The 18,933-nt window shown below is 37.0% G+C and overlaps 1 protein-coding gene across 5 annotated transcripts in view; it reads left to right on the forward strand.

Annotated features, from left to right (window-relative positions):
- Positions 1-18,933, forward strand: part of FSTL5 (follistatin like 5) — a 795,441-nt gene that overhangs the window by 590,133 nt on the left and 186,375 nt on the right. For all 5 annotated transcript variants that reach the window (XM_021938126.2, XM_021938127.2, XM_021938124.2 and 2 more), the window contains one exon: positions 1,164-1,284. In XM_021938126.2, the coding sequence (XP_021793818.2) occupies positions 1,164-1,284 (121 nt within the window). The remainder of the gene's footprint in view (positions 1-1,163; positions 1,285-18,933) is intronic.

The raw sequence follows: 18,933 nt of genomic DNA on the forward strand, positions 1-18,933 counted from the left end.
ATTTTGCCATTCTTATTAGGAGCCAGCCACTTTTTGAATAAATACTCTGTGGGCTATTGTGAGCCTTTCGCTATTTCCAGAATTCTGAAAAAAAAAAAAAAAAAAAAAAAAGATTTTGGCAATTTTTGCCAGAATAATCATTATTGTAATGGAAGAGAAAATTTTCTGATCTTTGCTGTTCTGGAGGTGCTTCATGGATTTGATTTTAACAGTGCAAGTTTATTTCCTTTCTTTTTTTTTTCAAAATGGTTATGCATTTACCTCCATTATTTTGAAGTGGTATGGTTATTTTATGCAAATGTGTTGATGGTATCTGGGCTTGGAAAATAAATGCTATTCTATGTTATGTCTATAAATGTTATCACCGAGATCACACTGCTTTAATAATTATTTTTATTGGTAAATATATAATTAAGTAATATAGAAGTAGTAGATAACTACCAGGGTGAAGAATGCAGTTAACAGGCATTTGTTTTAGCCATTCATAAGAAGAAAACACCTTATAGCTGTGCTAATCTTTTTTAAAATTTTTTTAATTTGTAATTATTTATTTATTTAGAGACAGAGTCTCACTCTGTCGCCCAGGCTGGATTGCCGTGGCACGTTCTCAGGTCACTGCAACCTCTGCCTCCCAGGTTCAAGCAATTTTCCTGTCTCAGCTTCCTGAGTAACTGTGACTACAGGTGTGTGCCACCACACACAGCTAATTTACGTATTTTTAGTAGAGACATGACTTCATTGTGTGGGCCAGGCTGGTCTTGAACTCCTGACATCAAGTGATCCACCTGCCTTGGCCTCTCAAAGTGCTGGGATTACAGGGGTGAGGCCACTGTGCCTGGCTGGCCTGTATTAATCTTGAACATGGGAACTAAATTAGAACACATATGTGGAAACTAACTTACTTTATATATTAAACACACATTTCAAATAAATATTTAAAAGCTATATTTATGAGTTGAGATGAGGCTTTTTAAACAAAACATATTGTTAGAAAATTATAATTACAGATCCTTTACACTTATACACCCAACAATGCTCATTTTGATAATTTTAAAACAATATTTGAGTCTATTTGTTTTGCACCTGAATACGCCTTTTAAAAAATGAAATTGTTGCAATTAATTCAAAATGCAAACACCTTGTTTTATTTTATTTTTTAATAGGATTTTGGAGATGATGGGTCCTTGTACATTACCAAGGTGACCACAACTCACATGGGCAATTACACCTGCTATGCAGATGGCTATGAACAAGTCTATCAGACTCACATCTTCCAAGTGAACGGTAAGAAATGATTTTGTTACCCTGACTATTCAAAGAATACCATAGTTTACTAGGAAGGGAAGCCTTCTATTTTTTTAACTTTGCAAGGTACTAATAATATTTCAAGTTTTGAGACTCAATTGATAATGTAAAAGTTTTTTAAGTGAAAAAAAAAAAAAGGTTTCCAAGTGAATAAGCACTATAAATTAGTCCTATTTTTGTTATCATAAAATGTTAAAGTAACTCATTTTAATTGGAAAATTAGAACACAAGAAATTTACATTATTTTTTAGTTTAGAATATTAACAACTAGGCAAGCATAAATTTTTAGAAACAAAAATTTTAAATAGATCATCTCTTTAATTGATTGCATTAATGATATAGATTACTATTATTCATGTATAGCAAATGTTATACTCTTGATGGTTAATTTACTGGCTGTCTATGAATGTGGACCAGGTGGGCTGATATCACTCCTACAATCAGAGCTTTTCTTTTTTTCTTTATTTCTGATTTAATTTAAATTGTAGTTATTCACTAGCATTAATACAGGATTGCATATGTGACTTATTAGTAAACATTTCATTTCCATAATTTATTGTAATATATATGTTAATATACTCTATGATTTATAAAAAGGAGGCAGAAACTTACTTGGCTTTCTGTAGGAAAAGCAAGATGGCTAGTGTGATGAGCATGAATTTAGAGGAGAGTGGCAGATAATGAGCTTGTAGAGGTAGCCTTGGGGCAGATCACATGGATCCCTGTGGACCTAGGTAAATATTTGGATTTCCATTCTAAATATAAGGGGAAGCTATCGAAGTGTTTAGTATATGGGGTAGCACATTCTGATTTTTTAAAAAAACAAATGAATAGTTTAAAGACTATTTTAGTGTCCAAGTAAGAGATAATGGTAGCTTAAAATATAGTCTTAATGGTGGAGTTATAAAGAAGTGGTCACATTTGGAATATATAGAAGTACTTCTGTGAGTATCACTGAGGAATAGCATGTGAGTGCGAGAGTTAAAAAATGATCTTAAGGAATCTGAAGGAAACAGTTAAGTATATGGGTGTGCCATTTACTGCTTTGAAGAAGGAACACATTTTGGGATTGGGTGAGATTAAATTTTAGGATAACTTAAATATAATTATCGATGGAAATGTCAAGTATTCAATTGAGGAACATGAAAGCCCAAAGTTGTATGTTCAGGTAATATCAATATGTATAAATTGCAGTTAAAGTCATAAATCTGAGCTTAATTAGGTCACGTTAGAAATAAGTATAGATGGATATGAAGTCAGAGGATTGAGCCTTGGATCTGAGGTTAACAAGTGGAGAAGACTGAAAAGGAGAACCCTGTGATGAGAAGTACGTGTACCGGAAATCAATTAACAAAATGTTCCAAAAAGTTTGAACATATTGGGCAATCTAACTATTGTTGACACTCCAAAGGAGCAGATCTAGTTCTTGGTTTCTGGTGAAAATATAGTTGGCATCTAGACATAATCAAATCTTTGAACCCAACTTTCCATGAAACCAGGGAAGAAAGCAGGCAAGACGCAAAGTTGATTCATGCTGTTCCCAGTGGCCTCAGATGTTTGGAGATGGACTTTCATATATATAGTAATTATACCTGCTGATACACAATCTTGAGGGAGTAGGACAAGTGTGTGCTGAGGATGCTCCTCCCTCTATGTAAATGCTGCATTCATGGGGAAATTGTTCTTGCACATCTGGCCCTCACTTTCTATTTTGTGGCGAATGCTTACTGACTGTTCACCTATTCAACAAGATTAGTGTCCTGCCCTTTATTTTTATTTTTTTTCAACATTAGAGAGAGAGAGTCTCCAATTTTGTTTTTGGCTAACAATTAATTCTGTCTTTTATCTCTTATCCTCACTCCCAGTCCTAGTTCTTTCATGTAAGAGTTCCTAGTAGTTTTTAGAGTGTATGGTTCATGTTCCCCACCTGCATCAGAATTGTATAAAAGAAAAGATCACAAGTGCAGAACCCTGGCCTTCACCAGCACTCTCAGGAAGTCTGATTTGAAATCTGCATTTTGAAAAGCGTCTCAGGAAATTATGATACGTGGTAAAGTGTGACAACTATTCTAAACGGCTGCTCTTTAGGAGCTGCTGCTCCTCATTCATGTCTGATGTAGGTTTCTTACATAACTTACTCATTTGCCATGTCCCAGCTGAGAAACCCACGGAGGAGACTTTGAGCCAAACTGTGGGCTTTCATGTTGCAAGGTTGCACTGAGCAGCACTGGTGAAGGGCAGCTTCCCTATTTCATCCCCTCCCGTGAATGAACTGCTTACTCTCTGATCTCAGGTTTTTCTGAAGACGGAATATGGGAATAAAGAAATAATGAGGTCTCAGAAACAGAGTGCTCCCCATCAGCCTTAGCATTATGAATTAATGAAAAGGAATTCAATATTAGCAGTGATTTCTTGTGCTGAACTCCAATGCTTTTCCCTTTCGAGGTACAAGGGTCCCTGAACCAATATCCCACAGGGAGCAAAACCAGTTTCTTTCCATTACGTCCCATAACATTTAAACTGCTCTGACTTTCTTGGTATAAAGATTTTCAGGAAGGGATGGGGTTTGGAGAGAAAACCAATGATATTATCATTGCTGAGAGGGCAAACAAGATGAGGAGTATAATTTAAGCACTAGATTTCAGTACTTGTGTGCAATTATTAACCTTTCCAAGACCAGCTTTTGCCAAGTATCGGTGATAAAACTATGATTATAGTCAATTCAAGAGAGAAAGGAAAGTGAAAAAATAAAGAACACATCTATCATTAACTCTTTTAAAGGAGAACATTTGCTGAAAGTTAAGAGAGAACTTTGCAGTAGCTGCAAGGCGCCTGCATTCAAGGGAGTGGATTTTATAAAAGTTATAGATGTGATCATCTTTTATGCTGATGGGAATAATCCAGTAAAAATGAAAAGCAGATAATTTATAAGACAAAAAGGATAATTATAGTAACAAATCAATTAAATTTAAAATTGATGTGATCTAATTCACAGAAGGACGGACTGATCTTTGGAAGATGAATAGTTCCTCTGTTGAAACACAGAGAAAGACACACTGTTTGGGAAAAGATTCACAGTGCAGGAGCATGAGGACGTCCTTTTTGCATTACCTGAATTTTCTTCAGGGAAATGAATAATACCAATGGTTGAAAGTGAAGAGTTTATAATAGCTTTAATGGTTGTGGGAGGGAAGGAAATGTCAAATAATTATCTTGCAATGCAGGAGGGTGATTGAAATAACAATATGTAGTTGGTATGTTGGGGAGAGCTTGTAGTATTCATGAAGTATGTTTTCCTTCTGTTGTGGTTGACTGTAAAGTAGCCATGAGAGAAAAAAAAAGACTTTGATTTAGCGAGCGTTTGTTTGTCAGGTGAGTAAGTGGGGGATAGTTAGGAGTGAAGAAGTTAAATAAGTTTACAAGGGAGTGATTACGGTAGGTCACAGACTAAGTGTGAGATAAGGACACAGGAGAGGACATGATAAATGTGACATGAAAATTGACTGGCATTCCCAAGGATCAAATATTACTAGAATAAGGTACTAGAGAGGAAGATATGCAATACCCTCACTCGAAGCATTTTCAGATTCTAAAAAAATGTTTCTAGTTAGGTCAAGTCTATATAAAGGACTCTGTGGACCACTAAGGTTTGCTAGGGTTTTAAGCAGCCCAAATGTCCTAATCTAATTTGCCACTTCTAGTCTTAACCACTAGGAGAAATAAGGTATAAAATATCACTGATTTATCAAATTCAACTATCATTGATCAAAAACTTGTTCTGCTGCATTTATATCAACAAGGGAAGGCAATAAGTTTGTTTCAAAGTTCATTTTATATTTGTTTTTAACAGTGAGGGATTAACTTTAATTGCTATAACATAGACCCAAAAGGCCAGGGGCTCAAAGGAGATACGAGTGTATTCTTCTAACATATAAAAAGATAGGGCGGTTTGGGGATGGCAGATCTATAATGTCTTCGGTATCATAAGCTTCCCCTATTATGATTAGCAAACAGTTTCTACCCTCAGTCTCATCCTCTGACTTCAAAATCGCTGTGAAAATTCTGTAGACCTTTCAACAAGGAAACAGGAAGAGGCAGGAAGGAGGAAATGACACCTGGCACATGAGAAATAACTTTTTTTTTTTTTTTTTGAGACGAGTCTTGCTCTGTTGCCCAGGCTGGAGTGCAGTGGCGCGATCTTGGCTCACTGCAAACTCTGACCCCCGGGTTCAAGCAATTCTCTGCCTCAGCTTCCCCAGTAGCTGGGATTATAGGATTACAGGTGCCCTCCACCACTCCTGATTATTATTTTTTCTTTTTTTTTAGTAGAGACAGGTTTCACCATCTTAGCCAGGCTAGTCTTGAACTCCTGACCTCGTGATTCACCCTCTTCGGCCTCCCAAAGTGCTGGGATTACAGGCATGAGCCACCGCACCCAGCCGAGAAAGCACTTTTTAAAAAGGTTTTAATGAAAGCACCAGTGGTAACTTCCATTGATCCTCCCTAAACGAAAACACATGGCACAATATATTTTTCTGACTGTGATGTATTGCCACCCACAACAATATAAAGATTATGTTATCTAGAAGAAAAGGGAAAATAAATATCAAGTAGGTAACCATCCACCTTATTTACAAAGTTTCTGATCTATCAAAATATTTCGCCAAACAAAAACTAGAATAATGACACTTTATAATAACATATCTAGAAAGGGTGGGATAAGTTACACAACCACAGCCCTAAAATGAGTACTGTCTCTTTTTTGGGGTGTTCCCCTCCTTTGGTTTTATGATGTTTTGTATTTGGCATAAGAACTTTAAACGCATGTTTTTTATGTCAAGAAGTATAGCAAACTTGGGATTACGCAAGTGTTATCAGTCAATAACAACAAACAGTAGTTGGGAATGAGGAATAATACTGGATAAAATACAATCAAAATGCAAGAAAATGCAAATTATCTATCAAATAGCACATTTATGGAATCCAATAAATCTCTAACACTGGTTTAACTCATCTTATATTTTTCATTCACTTTTAGAAAAGCTTAAAAGCACCTTTAGAAAATCAGGTTTTCAGAATTTAAAATATTTATCTTAACAATTTGTCAATTTGTAATAAAAATAAAATATGTCATTGATTACCATAACAAGCCCTGAAAATACCACAAGTTATTGGAATTAGTAAAAGAGTCTTTTTGAAGTTCAAAGTCTATTTGAATATCCTAGGGCATAAGCCAAATAAAAGTCTATCTATAGCCCTGTTCCTTTTCAAATAATGCAAAATTAGATTATTGAAATATGAAAGTGCTTCTGTGCCGTTGTCTGAAGAAACATTAGGTATAAATCAAAGTAGCTTGACTCTACCAGTGGATTTCATTTCATGCTTTTCCTTCTCTTTTTACATAAAGCAAATCGTTTTTAGATCTTAAGCGTACAGAATGTTTCATACAGAATGTTTGAAATTTTTAAAAGTCATCAGTGTTTACACTCCCCTCTGGGCAGAAAGCGTGTCCGTATTCACAGTAAAACTATATGCATACTGTTACTTCTCTCTCATTCAAATTATTTAAGCCCTCATACATAATATTGTGTGGATGTTTTTTCTACTGAAATAAGAAAACTTCTGCATAAAATGGTTGTTGTTTGTCGGTTTTACAAGATGTCTATATACAACACCCCGATTTTTCTCCTTCAAAGTTGGAAACATCTGTAAGAAAGACACAAGAATCAGATATACAGATATAAAGCATGACCTTCATTACTGAAAAAGCTATTATTTAGAAAACCCAGCTTCCTGAGTCCAAGTGATCTCATTGTTCAGTTCCCACCTATGAGTGAGAACATGCGGTGTTTGGTTTTCTGTTCTTGTGATAGTTTGCTAAGAATGATGGTTTCCAGCTGCAACAAACCTGCACGTTATGCACATGTACCCTACAACTTAAAGTATAAAAAAAAAAATAAAAATAAAAAATAAAAAAAAAATAAAATAAAATAAAATAAAAAAAAAAAAAGAAAAAAAGAAAACCCAGCTTAAGTCTGGGGCAACAATAGCTTTCTTTTTTGCATCATAGAATTCGGCTTCCTCATTTGGTCATAGGCAACACTGGAATATCTGCCCTGGGTCTGCTAAAGCTTCCTATCTAAGTTTGGCCAGACTGCAGAGAAATCTAGAAAGTGAGACAGTGAGATCTACAGAGCAGGAAGTAAGAGGTCTCCTTCACCCTCTCTTCTCCTCCCACTGAGAGTTACTACACGAGAGAGTGAGAAACTAGAGGGTTACCCTTGCTCACAGATTGTCAAACTGTGGTTCGTGCACAAGGAGCAACAGCAACATGTTTTAAAGGCAAATTCTCAGGGCTCATCTGTGGCTACAAATCAGAAACTCTAAGTAGGGTGTAGAACAATGTGTGTTCTAACAAACATTCCTGGTAATTCTGAAGATAAATTTTGAGAACTACAGTTTCCCTCCTAAAAAGATAACAGGTGGGAACGTTTCCCTTCTTCATATTCTTCAACTCTTTTTGCTTTTAATTTTGATTTAAAACTTTCCGTTGCTTGTCATCTAGGCGATTGGCTCTTGCTTGGCGGGTGGTATTGGCCATGTATCATTTCAGTCTTTTGCCACATGAGGCCCCACAGCAGACAGTATTCATGTCTTGCTCCACAGCCCACACAGGCCTCCTCATCTATGGTGAATGTCCCTTGATAACTACTTGCTGCCAAAGCTTGTCTGTCTGTCACTGTTCCTTAAGATTTTATTTATTAGGTAGGTTAGTGCAAAAGTAATTGCTTTTTTTTTTTTTTTTTTTTTTGGCACTTACTTTTAATGGCAAAACTGCAATTACTTTTGCCCCAACCTAACTGCACAAGAATCTTTATCAACTACACTCAAGGCAGCCCTACTATGCCAGGGATTTGATGTCCTCAGGAATCCTCATTAACCAATGAGGGACACAAATCAGTGAGTAAGAAGCACAGCTACCCATTCACTCAATGGGAAACTCCTGAGGGGCATTCAACATTGTTCAAGGGGTCCACACTAGAATCCAGTCCTTTTTTCCCCATAGTTATGAATCTCATGAATGCATCCCCCTTTTCCTCTTACCTTTTATTGTAGTTTTCCTTTCCATTGTCTAACTTTTCCCATTTTCACACTTGTGCCTCCTGGGATCACTTCTCAAATCAAAACTAGTGGAACCTAGGGTCTTTTCTCAGAGCTGCTTTTGGAGATATTCATATTTTAAATAAATTTCAAGTCCTTAACTCAATAGCAATTGCTTCTCTATTGTAGCTTCCCCTAAGAACTACTAGTGGGCACTATGTTTGTTTACAGAAGACTTTGAACTATAATAAAACAGTACATTAATTAATTAACTTCAAAGCCTCAAAATTCCCTCTATATGCTGTTTCTCATGTTAAATTATGTTCAGTTACACTGTTCAATAGAGTTCTTCAGAGGCTCTGTGATTAAATTAAATCATGATGTCAAGATACTTCAATTATTCAATAGCAAGAATTTGGACATGTTCAAAAATTAACACATAAATATTCTAATTATTAAATTCCCACAGAGAAATAAAACTGAAGAAATTAAAGTTCCAAAAAATTAGTCCAGAGTAATTAATATCTAAAATTAAATTATTCTGCCCTTATAATTTAACATCTAAAAAAGTCCAAAAGTTTAAACTACATGTAAATTCCAAAGAGCCAAGTTTTTCCCTGATTCTTTATTATGGTCACTTTCAGGAAAAGAAGTCCTTGAAAATTGATGACTTTGGGGTAACTTAAACATTTATATCCTGGGCTTATTCTCACTGGGGTTTGCAATTCATTTTCAAATGATCACATCTATGTTTTCTTTCTTTCTTTTCTTCCTTCTTTTCTTTTTTTTTTTTTGAGACAGTCTTGTGCCACCACCCAGGCTGGAGCGCAGTGGCACGATCTTGACTCACTGCAACCTCTGCCTCCCAGGTTCAAGCAATTCTCCTGTTTCAGCCTCCCAAGTAGCTGCGATCACAGGCGCTTGCCACCATGCCCCACTAATTTTTGTATTTTAATAGAGAGGGGGTTTCACCATGTTGGCCAGGTTCGTCTCAAACTCCTGACCTCAGGTGATCTGCCCACCTCGGCCTCCCAAAGTGCTGGGATTACAAGTGTGAGCCACCATGCCCAGCCTCATTCATTCTTTATTCAATATTTCCTTTTATACTGACCTCTGGTGTGTTCCATAACATTTAGAATGCCATTTTATCTCTACTACTGACTTATTAGTTATACCTTTTTAAAAATTTTTGTTAGACATTGCTATAAGCCACACATGCAATATGAAACTTAACATATTGTCATGTATTTTAAAATAATGTTTTACCACTTCATGTATAAAGTAAGAACCTTAAAACAGCATTCCTTGATCTCTGCCATTATCATCCTTTGTAATAATATTATCAAACATTTAACTTCTACATATGTTATAAAACACACAATATGTTGTTCCATTTTTGCTTTAGAAGTTAAATATCTTTCAAGGAGGTTTTTAAAATTAGGCAAGAGAACAAAACAACTGCATTTCTGATCCTCCTCATTCTCTCATGTAAAACTGAATTTCTGAATTTTCATTTACCCTAATAAACATGCTTTAATAATTTCAAGTTCAGATCTGCTCCTAATACATTTTCTTGGCCATTGTTTGTGTGAAGGTATTTTTACTTTTATTTTTTAATTGAATAATATTTCTGTTGGATATTATTATTATTTTTTTTTTTGAGACCGAGTCTCACTCTGTGTCCCCAGGTTGGAGTGCAGTGGCATGATCTCGGCTCACTGCAAGCTCTGCCTCCCAGGTTCACACCATTCTCTTGCCTCAGTCTCCTGAGTAGCTGGGACTACAAGCGCCCGCCACCACGCCCAGCTAATGTTTTTGTATTTTTAGTAGAGACGAGGTTTTACCATGTTAGCCAGGATGGTCTCGATCTCCTGACCTCTTGATCTGCCCGCCTCGGCCTCGCAAAGTGTGGGGATTACAGGCGTGAGCCACTGCGCCCACCCTTAGAATATTGAATTTCAAGTAGATAGTTTTTGGTTTTTGTTTTTCTTTCAACAATTTATAGATGTTCTATTGTCTTCTGGCTTGTACTTGCATGGTTTCTCACAGGACATCTCCTATATTTCCAGTATTTCTAGTCTTTTTTTTTTTTTTTTCATTTATCTGACTACTTTTAAGATTTTCGCTTTATCATTGGGTATCAGTAATTTATATATGGTAAGCTTTGGTTAGTTTTGCTTTACTTGGATTTTTTTCTGCCAGAGATAACACAGCTACTTGGAATTTGGGATATACATTTTTAAAACCTTTGAATAAACATTTCGCCATTATTTTTTCAAATAAATTTCTGTTTTCTCCATCCATTTGGATTCAAATTATGGGCATGTGTGTATGCTTGATATTTTCCCATAAACCACTGAGTTCTGTTCCTTTTTTTTCTCTGTGTATCTTCAACATTTTTACTTACTGTACTTCACTTTCAATAGCTTTTATGCTCTGACTTTAAGGTCATATTTTTTTCTTTTAACTGTATGTCTAATCAGCTGTTATTCTCTACCAGAGGTTTTTTTGCTAAATTTATTTTAGATATCATATTTTTCCATGATATAAATTCTATTTAAAAATAATTTTTACTTATTCTTTCATTGTATTTGTGTTTTCCTTTAAAATTTTAAACATATTTATACTGGCTACTTAAAGTCCTTGCCGGCAAATTTTATCATGTCTGAAATTTATTGTCTCTTTGTATTCACTGACATTTTTCTTGCATGAGTCATATTTTCCACTCCTTCTCACATCTGTTAATTTTTTGATTGAATGCTGAACATTGTTGACAGGATAGATTTGCTGAACTCCTTTGAGAAGTGTTGAGTTTTGTTTAGGCATCAATTTAATCTTTTTGAGACTTTAAAAAAAAAAAACAAAACTGTATTTGAGTCTGTCTAGAGTAGCCTTTACAGTGGGATTTGTTTCACTCTCCTTCTGATATGCAGTATGAGGTGTTTTATGAAATCTCCCCAATCTGCTTTTTTCAGTTAAGTCTCTCCACTCTGCTTAATCTAACTCATATGGCACCCATCCTTGTCTAAGCTCTTGTAGCTTTTAAGCGTAAGCTCCCTGATTGTAGTTGTTTCCTTAGTCATAAAATTTTGCCTGATTTTGAATAGTTTCATCCTAGGCATTAAGCCAAAGCCTCAGCAGATCTGTATTTAGATTCCCGTAGCTGTCTCTGCAGAGTTCTCTACTTTATGCTTTTCTTCTCTACAAATTCCAGCTGGCAACTTTTTGAAATTCCAACTTCTCTGATCCTTAGTTCAGTGAGAACCTTCAGTTTTCTCTTTCTGCATCAATGTCAACGGATGCCGCCAAGAAGAAAGCCAAGACAATTATATGCCTCATCTTTCTATTGTCTTTTTTTTTCTCTTCTTTCAGGGATTGCCATCCTTTGCTGCCGGTTTTCCAACATTTCATAACACTCGTTTCCTATTTGTTCTGTTTATATATGGCAGATGGCTTACAAGTTTTAAGTTACAAGTTTTCCACCATAACCTTCTCTATCATGTCAATTTTTCTTAAAGGTCTTGAAGTTGTACGGGTTAGAGGAAAGTTTTTTAAGACCTTCATTTGTAACAAGTTCTGAAAGTTAGTACACATGACTAATATTGACAGCATCAGCTCTATATACAATAAATTTAGAAATTTTAAGTAATACCTATTTTGTTCTCTGAGTCCAGTACGTAATTCTGTCAAAAAAACCATAGCAAATACTCACTAGAACAAGAAAGGAGAATGAATTCCTATTCTAAAAAGAAGTGTTATTTTTGGCTGTGCTAAAATATCGATTTCCTATAACAATTGCACAAATTTAAAGAACTTATATGAATGGATCATAACTTCTCATAAAAAGGTTAGTTTTGTCACTATGTATGGAGAAAAGACTATTTGTGGTCTACCACATAAATGTTGATAGTTTTCCTCAGAAACTGAAGTTCAATATTAGCCAGGCTATGGACACCTACCTAAAGATTACCTTCCTCAGTCCTCCTTGAACCTTTTTACTGTGACAACTTTTTGACCAATGGATTGAGAAGGTAACTATTGTTTTTCATATCTCAATTATGATGATAGAAAAGATATATGTCATCTACTCCTCTTTTTGTTTGTTGAAAAGTGAATGTGATGATGATAGTTGGAGGAGCTATTTTGAATTTGAAAATGGTTAGTCTAATGTGTAAGAAAGGGATCCAGTTTCTATTTTCTGCATATGGCTAGCTGGTTTTCCCAGCAACATTTATTAAATAGGGAATCATTCCCTGATTGCTTGTTTTTGTCAGGTTTGCCAAAGATCAGATGGTTGTAGATGTGTGGTGTTATTTCTGAGGTCTCTATTCTGTTCCATTGGTCTATATATCTGTTTTTGGTACCAGCACCATGCTGTTTTGGTTACTGTAGCCTTGTAGTATAGTTTGAAGTCAGATAGCATGATGCCTCCAGCTTTGTTCTTTTTGCTTAGGATTGTCTTGGCTATATGGGCTCTTTTTTGGTTCCATACGAAATTTAAAGTATTTTTTTTTTCTAATTCTGTGAAGAAAGTCAATGGTAACTTGATGGGAATAGCATTAAATCTATAAATTACTTTGGGCAGTATGGCCATTTTCATGATACTGATTCTTCCTATCCATGAGCATGGAATGTTTTTCCATTTGTTTCTGTCCTCTCTTATTTCTTTGAGGAGTGGTTTGTAATTCTCCTTAAAGAGGTCCTTCACATCCCTTGTATGTTGTATTCCTAGGTATTTTATTCTCTTTGTAGCAACTGTGAATGGGATTTCACTCATTATTTGGCTCTCTATTTGTCTATTGTTTGTATATAGGAATGACTGTGATTTTTGCACATTGATTTTGTATTCTGAGACTTTGCTGAAGTTTCTTATCAGCTTAAGGAGTTTGGGGGCTGAGTCAATGGGGTTTTCAAAATATACAATCATGTCTTCTCCAAACAGAGACAATTTGACTTCCTTTCTTCCTATTTGAATATGCTTTATTTATTTCTCTTGCTTGATTAACTCAAGATGGATTAAAGACTTAAATGTGAAACCCAAAATTATAGAAACACTAGAAGAAAACCTAGGCAGCTGGGCACAGTGGCTCACACCTGTAATCCCAGCACTTTGGGAGTCCATGGTGGGTGGATCACAAGGTCAGGAGTTCATGACCAGCCTGGCCAAGATAGTGAAACACTGTCTCTACTAAAAAATACAAAAATTAACCAGGTGCAGTGGCAGGTGTCTGTAATCCCAGCTACTCAGTAGTCTGAAGCAGGGGATTTGTTTGAATCTGGGAGGCAGAGGTTTCAGTGAGCCAAGATGGCACCACTCTACTCCAGCCTGGGCAACAGAGTGAGACTCTGTCTCAAGAAAAGAAAAGAAAAGAAAAGAAAAGAAAAGAAAAAAGAAAAGAAAAGAAAAGAAACGAAAAGAAAAGAAAAGAAAGGAAGGAAGGAAGGAAGGAAGGAAGGAAGGAAGGAAGAAAACCTGGGTAATACCATTCAAGACATAGGCATAGGCAAAGACTTCATAACTAAAACACCAAAAGCAATTGCAACAAAAGCCAGAATTGACAAATGGGATCTAATTAAACTAAAAAGTTTCTGTACAGCAAAATAAACTAATTAAAGTGAACAGGCAACCTACAGAATGGGAGAAAATTTTTGCAATCTTCCCATCTGACAAAGGTCTCATATCTGGACTCTACAAGGAATTTAAACAAATTTACAAGGAAAAAAACAAACAACCCCATCAAAAAGTGAGCAAAGTATATCAGCAGACACTTCTCAAAAGAAGGCATTTATGTGGCCAAAAAACCTATGAAAAAAAGCTCATTATCACTGGTCATTAGAGAATTGCAAATCAAAACCACTGTAAGATACCATCTCATGCCAGTCAGAATGGCGATTATTAAAAAGTTGGGAAACTGATGGACATTTGGGTTGATTCCAAGTCTTTGCTATTGTGAATAGTGCCACAATAAACATACGTGTGCATGTGTCTTTATAGCAGCATGATTTATAATCCTTTGGGTATATACCCAGTAATGGGATGGCTGGGTCATATGGTACTTCAAATGTGGCACATATACACCATGGAATACTATGCAGCCATAAAAAAGAATGAGTTTGTGTCCTTTGTAGGGACATGGATGCAGCTAGAAACCATCATTCTTAGCAAACTATCACAAGAACAGAAAACCAAACACCGCATGTTCTCACTCATAGGTGGGAACTGAACAATGAGATCACTTGGACTCGGGAAGGGGGACATCACACACCGGGCCTATCATGGGGAGGGGGGAGGGGGGAGGGATTGCATTGGGAGTTATACCTGATGTAAATGACGAGTTGATGGGTGCTGACAAGTTGATGGGTGCAGCACACCAACATGGCACAAGTATACATATGTAACAAACCTGCACGTTATGCACATGTACCCTAGAATTAAAGTATAATAATAATAAAAAATAAATTAAAAAAAAAAAGTTGGGAAATAACAGATGCTGGCAAGGCTGTGGAGAAATAGAAATGCTGTCACATGTTAGTAGGAGTGTAAATTAGTTGTTCAATCATTATAGAAGACAGTGTGGCAATTCCTCAAAGATCAAGAACCGGAAATACCATTTGACACAGAGATCCCATTACTGCATATATCGAAAGGATTATAAATCATTCTACTATAAAGACACATGCACATGTATATTTATTGGACGATTATTTACAATAGCAAAGACTTCAACCAACCCAAATGCCCATCAGTGAAAAATGTGGCACATATACACCATGGAATACTATGCAGCCATAAAAAAGGATGAGTTCATGTCCTTTACAGGTATATGGACGAAGCTGGAAGCCATCATTCTCAGAAAACTAACACAGGAACAGAAAACCAAAAACTGTATGTTCTCCCTCATAAGTGGGAGTTGAATAATGATAACACATGGACACAGAGAGGGGAACATCACACACTGGGACCTGTCACGGCTTGGGGGCAAGGGGAGGGAGAGCATTAGGACAAACACCTAATGCATGTGGGGCTTAAAACCTAGATGACGGGTTGATAGCTGCGGCAAACTACCCTGGCACATGTATACCTGGTAACAAACATGCATGTCCTGCACGTGTATCCCAGAACTTAAAATAAAAATAAAAAAAAAAATTAAAAAGAAAAAGAAAAGTCATATATTCTAGTAGCAGAAAAAGACAGAAGGTGCCTAGGTGTGGTCTGGTGAATAGTCTCTCCAAAAGATATCCACATCCTAATTCCTGGAACATGTGAATGTTACCTTATATGGCAAAAGTGGGGGACTTATACATGTATATAATTTAAGGATTCTGAGACAAGACAGTTATCCAGGTTAGTGATAAATATAATTATAAGGGTCCTCATCAGATGAAGGCAAAAAGGCAAAAGAAGGAAGCAGAATATGTGATAACAGAGCAAAAGGTTGGAGTGATTTGATGAATGAGTCATCAGCCAATAAATGCAGACATCGTCAAGAAGCCAGAAATTGCATGAACATGAATTATCCCTTGGACTCTCCAAACCCAACTAACTCTACCCACACCTTGACTTTAGTTCAGTGAAACTGATTTTGGTCTTCTGGCCTCCAAAGTGTAAGAGAATAAGTTTGTGTTGCCGTAAGCCACTAAATTTATGGTCTTTTTTTCTCTTCTTTTCTGCCTATTCTTTTCTGTCTTTTCTCTTTCTTTTCTTTTCTCTTTTCTTTCCTGTCTTTTCTTTTCTATCTCTCTTTCTTTCATTTTCTTTCTTTTTTTTCTTTTTTGAGACAGAGTTTCACTCTTGTTGCCCAGGCTGGAGGGCAGTGGCGTGATCTTGGCTCACTGCAACCTCCTCCTCCAGGGTTCAAGTGATTCTCCTGCTTCAGTCCCTGGAGTACCTGGGATTACAGGCATGTGCCATCACGCCTGGCTAATTTTGTACTTTTAGTAGAGACTGGGTTTCTCCATGTTGGTCAGGCTGGTTGCGAACTCCCAACCACTCTCCTTGGCCTCCCAGAGTGGCTCACTGTGCCCGACTTTATTTTCTTCTTTCTCTCCTTTTTTTTTTTTATTTTGACAGAGTTTTAGTCTGTCAACTAGGCTGGAATCAAGGACAGTGGTACAATCAAAGCTCACTGCAAACTCCACCTTCTAGGCTCAAGCAATTCTCCTACCTCAGCCTCCCAGGTAGCAGGGACTACAGGCATGTGCCAGCCCATTTGGCTAATTTTTGTATTTTTAGTAGACATGGGTTTTTGCTATGTTCACCAGGCTAGTCTGAAACTCTTTGACTCAAGCAATTCACTTGACTCGGCTTCCCAAAATGCTGGGATTCCAGGCGTGGGCTACCACGCCTGACCAAATTTGTGATATTCTTAAGGCAGCATTTGGAAACAAATACACTAAGTTATGCAATCAGATCTAATTACTAAACTGTCCTTTGCCCATCTCTAAGGGCTGGTTTACTGGCATCTTGTTTAGGCCACCCTTCTAAGGGTCTCTTGGTTATAACAGCTTACCCCATACCCACACCATCAAGCCACCATACCACTTTTTGATTGATGTCGGGATTTATGTCTTTTTAATGCTCTATGTTTTTACTTTCTTTATTGTAGCAGTTTAAACCATATCCTACCTTTATATGTCAAGTTTATTTCTCACTTCTCTTACAGTCTGATTGTGGGTTGGTAGAGTTCTGTTTCATTCAGTCACCCAGTGACGCAGGCATCTTCTCTCTTGAGGTCACAGTATCACATAGGACAGTGCCATGCCATGTTCTTGCTCCAGTCTGTGCACTCCTTGTTACCTGTACATGAGATAAAGTATAGAAATTATAAGCTTTAAAAATTTGTTAGAAAGTTTATATTGCTATAGTATCTATGTAAGTCATCTTATTTTCTGGTAACTATAAAAATCAGAGGGAAAAAGATTCCCACCACAAATCATTTTAGCCTCGCTTCTCTAAAGCCTTGGAGCCCTTCGGTGAGTCTTCTGTGACTGTTTGGAAGACAGCAGAACAGTGTGAAGGAAGGTGTGCGAGGTTTTATTAGGAAGACTCTGTGACAGTCAACAGCACTTTTGCCTCCTTGTCAGAGGTCGTAAGCAGTGCATTCTTCTTCTTTTTCTTCTCTTTCTATTTTTTTTTTTTTTTTTTTTTTTTGAGACAGAGTCTCACTCTATCATCCAGGCTGGAGTGCAGTGGTGCAATCTCAGGCTCACTGCAACCTCCGCCCCAACCCCAGGTTCAAGCGATTCTCCTGACTCAACCTCCCGAGTAGCTGGGAATACAGGTGCCTGCCAACATGCCTGGCTAATTTTTGTATTTTTGGTAGAGGCAAGGTTTCACCATATTGGCCAGGCTGATCTCGATGGTCTTGAACTTCTGACCCCTGGTGATCCACCCGCCTCGGCCTCCCAAAGTGCTGGGATTACAGGGGCGAGCCACCATAGCTGGCTCATAATCAGTGCATTCTACTGCAAGAGAGCTAGTTGTGTATTTAAAAAAGAAGAGGAGATATGCTTATTGTGTCTCTAGCCTAATTTTGTCACAAGATCACAATGCTCAGAAGCCTTTTGGCGGAAGGAAAAATTATGCACAGAGTCAATTATCTGAGAAAACATTAAAGACACTCATGATGCCTCTTGGGAACCGTCAATTTTGGACCCAGCACCACAATAGAATTACCTGTGTTTACGAAATGCAGTCCACAGGGATCTCACCAAGACTCCACATTGTTTCAGTTGCCATATAATCTTTAGCTGATTCTGAATCTAAAATTGAGATTAATGTTTCTGAAGACTGTATCCTCCAGGAGATCCTGCAGACGTATACCTCACCAAGAAGTCGATAATGCATTATTTCCTCTATTTATAAAGGTTCGCAATCTTGCACAGTATTCAGTTTTTTGTTACATTTTCCCCCTCCTTCTAATGTTGTATTTTTTCTTAATTGTTCCATTCTTTGTTTTGGGAGAATTCAGTCACTTTCTAACAGTTTAACCTTCTTTTTGATGTGGACTTTTTCCTTGTTTTCCTTTGGGAGGGTGGTCTGCTAGACCTTTGTCTTCCTTTTTATTTCTCCCTGCTTTCTGCCACAAACATGTTTGTTCTCATATATTCTCCTCTATATTTTTCTATGGAGTTTGTCACAGTGAGAGATATGAAAATATGATCTCTGTCTGCCAAAACCATCCACTGTTCAAATATTTTCCACCTTTTCCTTAGTGATTGGGCAGATCCCACCTAGGGGCTTTTCTCCCATTAGAGAAACATCTAACTTGTGCCTTGAGATAATCCATTACTTTCTTCCCCAGATTATTTTTACTGTGTTTCATCTTGGCTGCGTCTTCTCTCGGAGTCTGTTGTTGTTGTTGTTGTTGTTTGAAACAGAGTGTCGCTGTCACCAGGCTAGAGTGCAGTGGCATGATCTCAGCTCACTGAAACCTCCGCCTCCTGGGTTCAAGCAATTCTCCTGCCTCAGCCTCCCAAGTAGTGGCTTGGACTACAGGTGCCCGCCACCACGCCCGGCTAATTTTT

Source organism: Papio anubis, chromosome 3 (assembly GCF_008728515.1).
Source record: "Papio anubis isolate 15944 chromosome 3, Panubis1.0, whole genome shotgun sequence".
Lineage (NCBI taxonomy): Eukaryota > Metazoa > Chordata > Mammalia > Primates > Cercopithecidae > Papio > Papio anubis.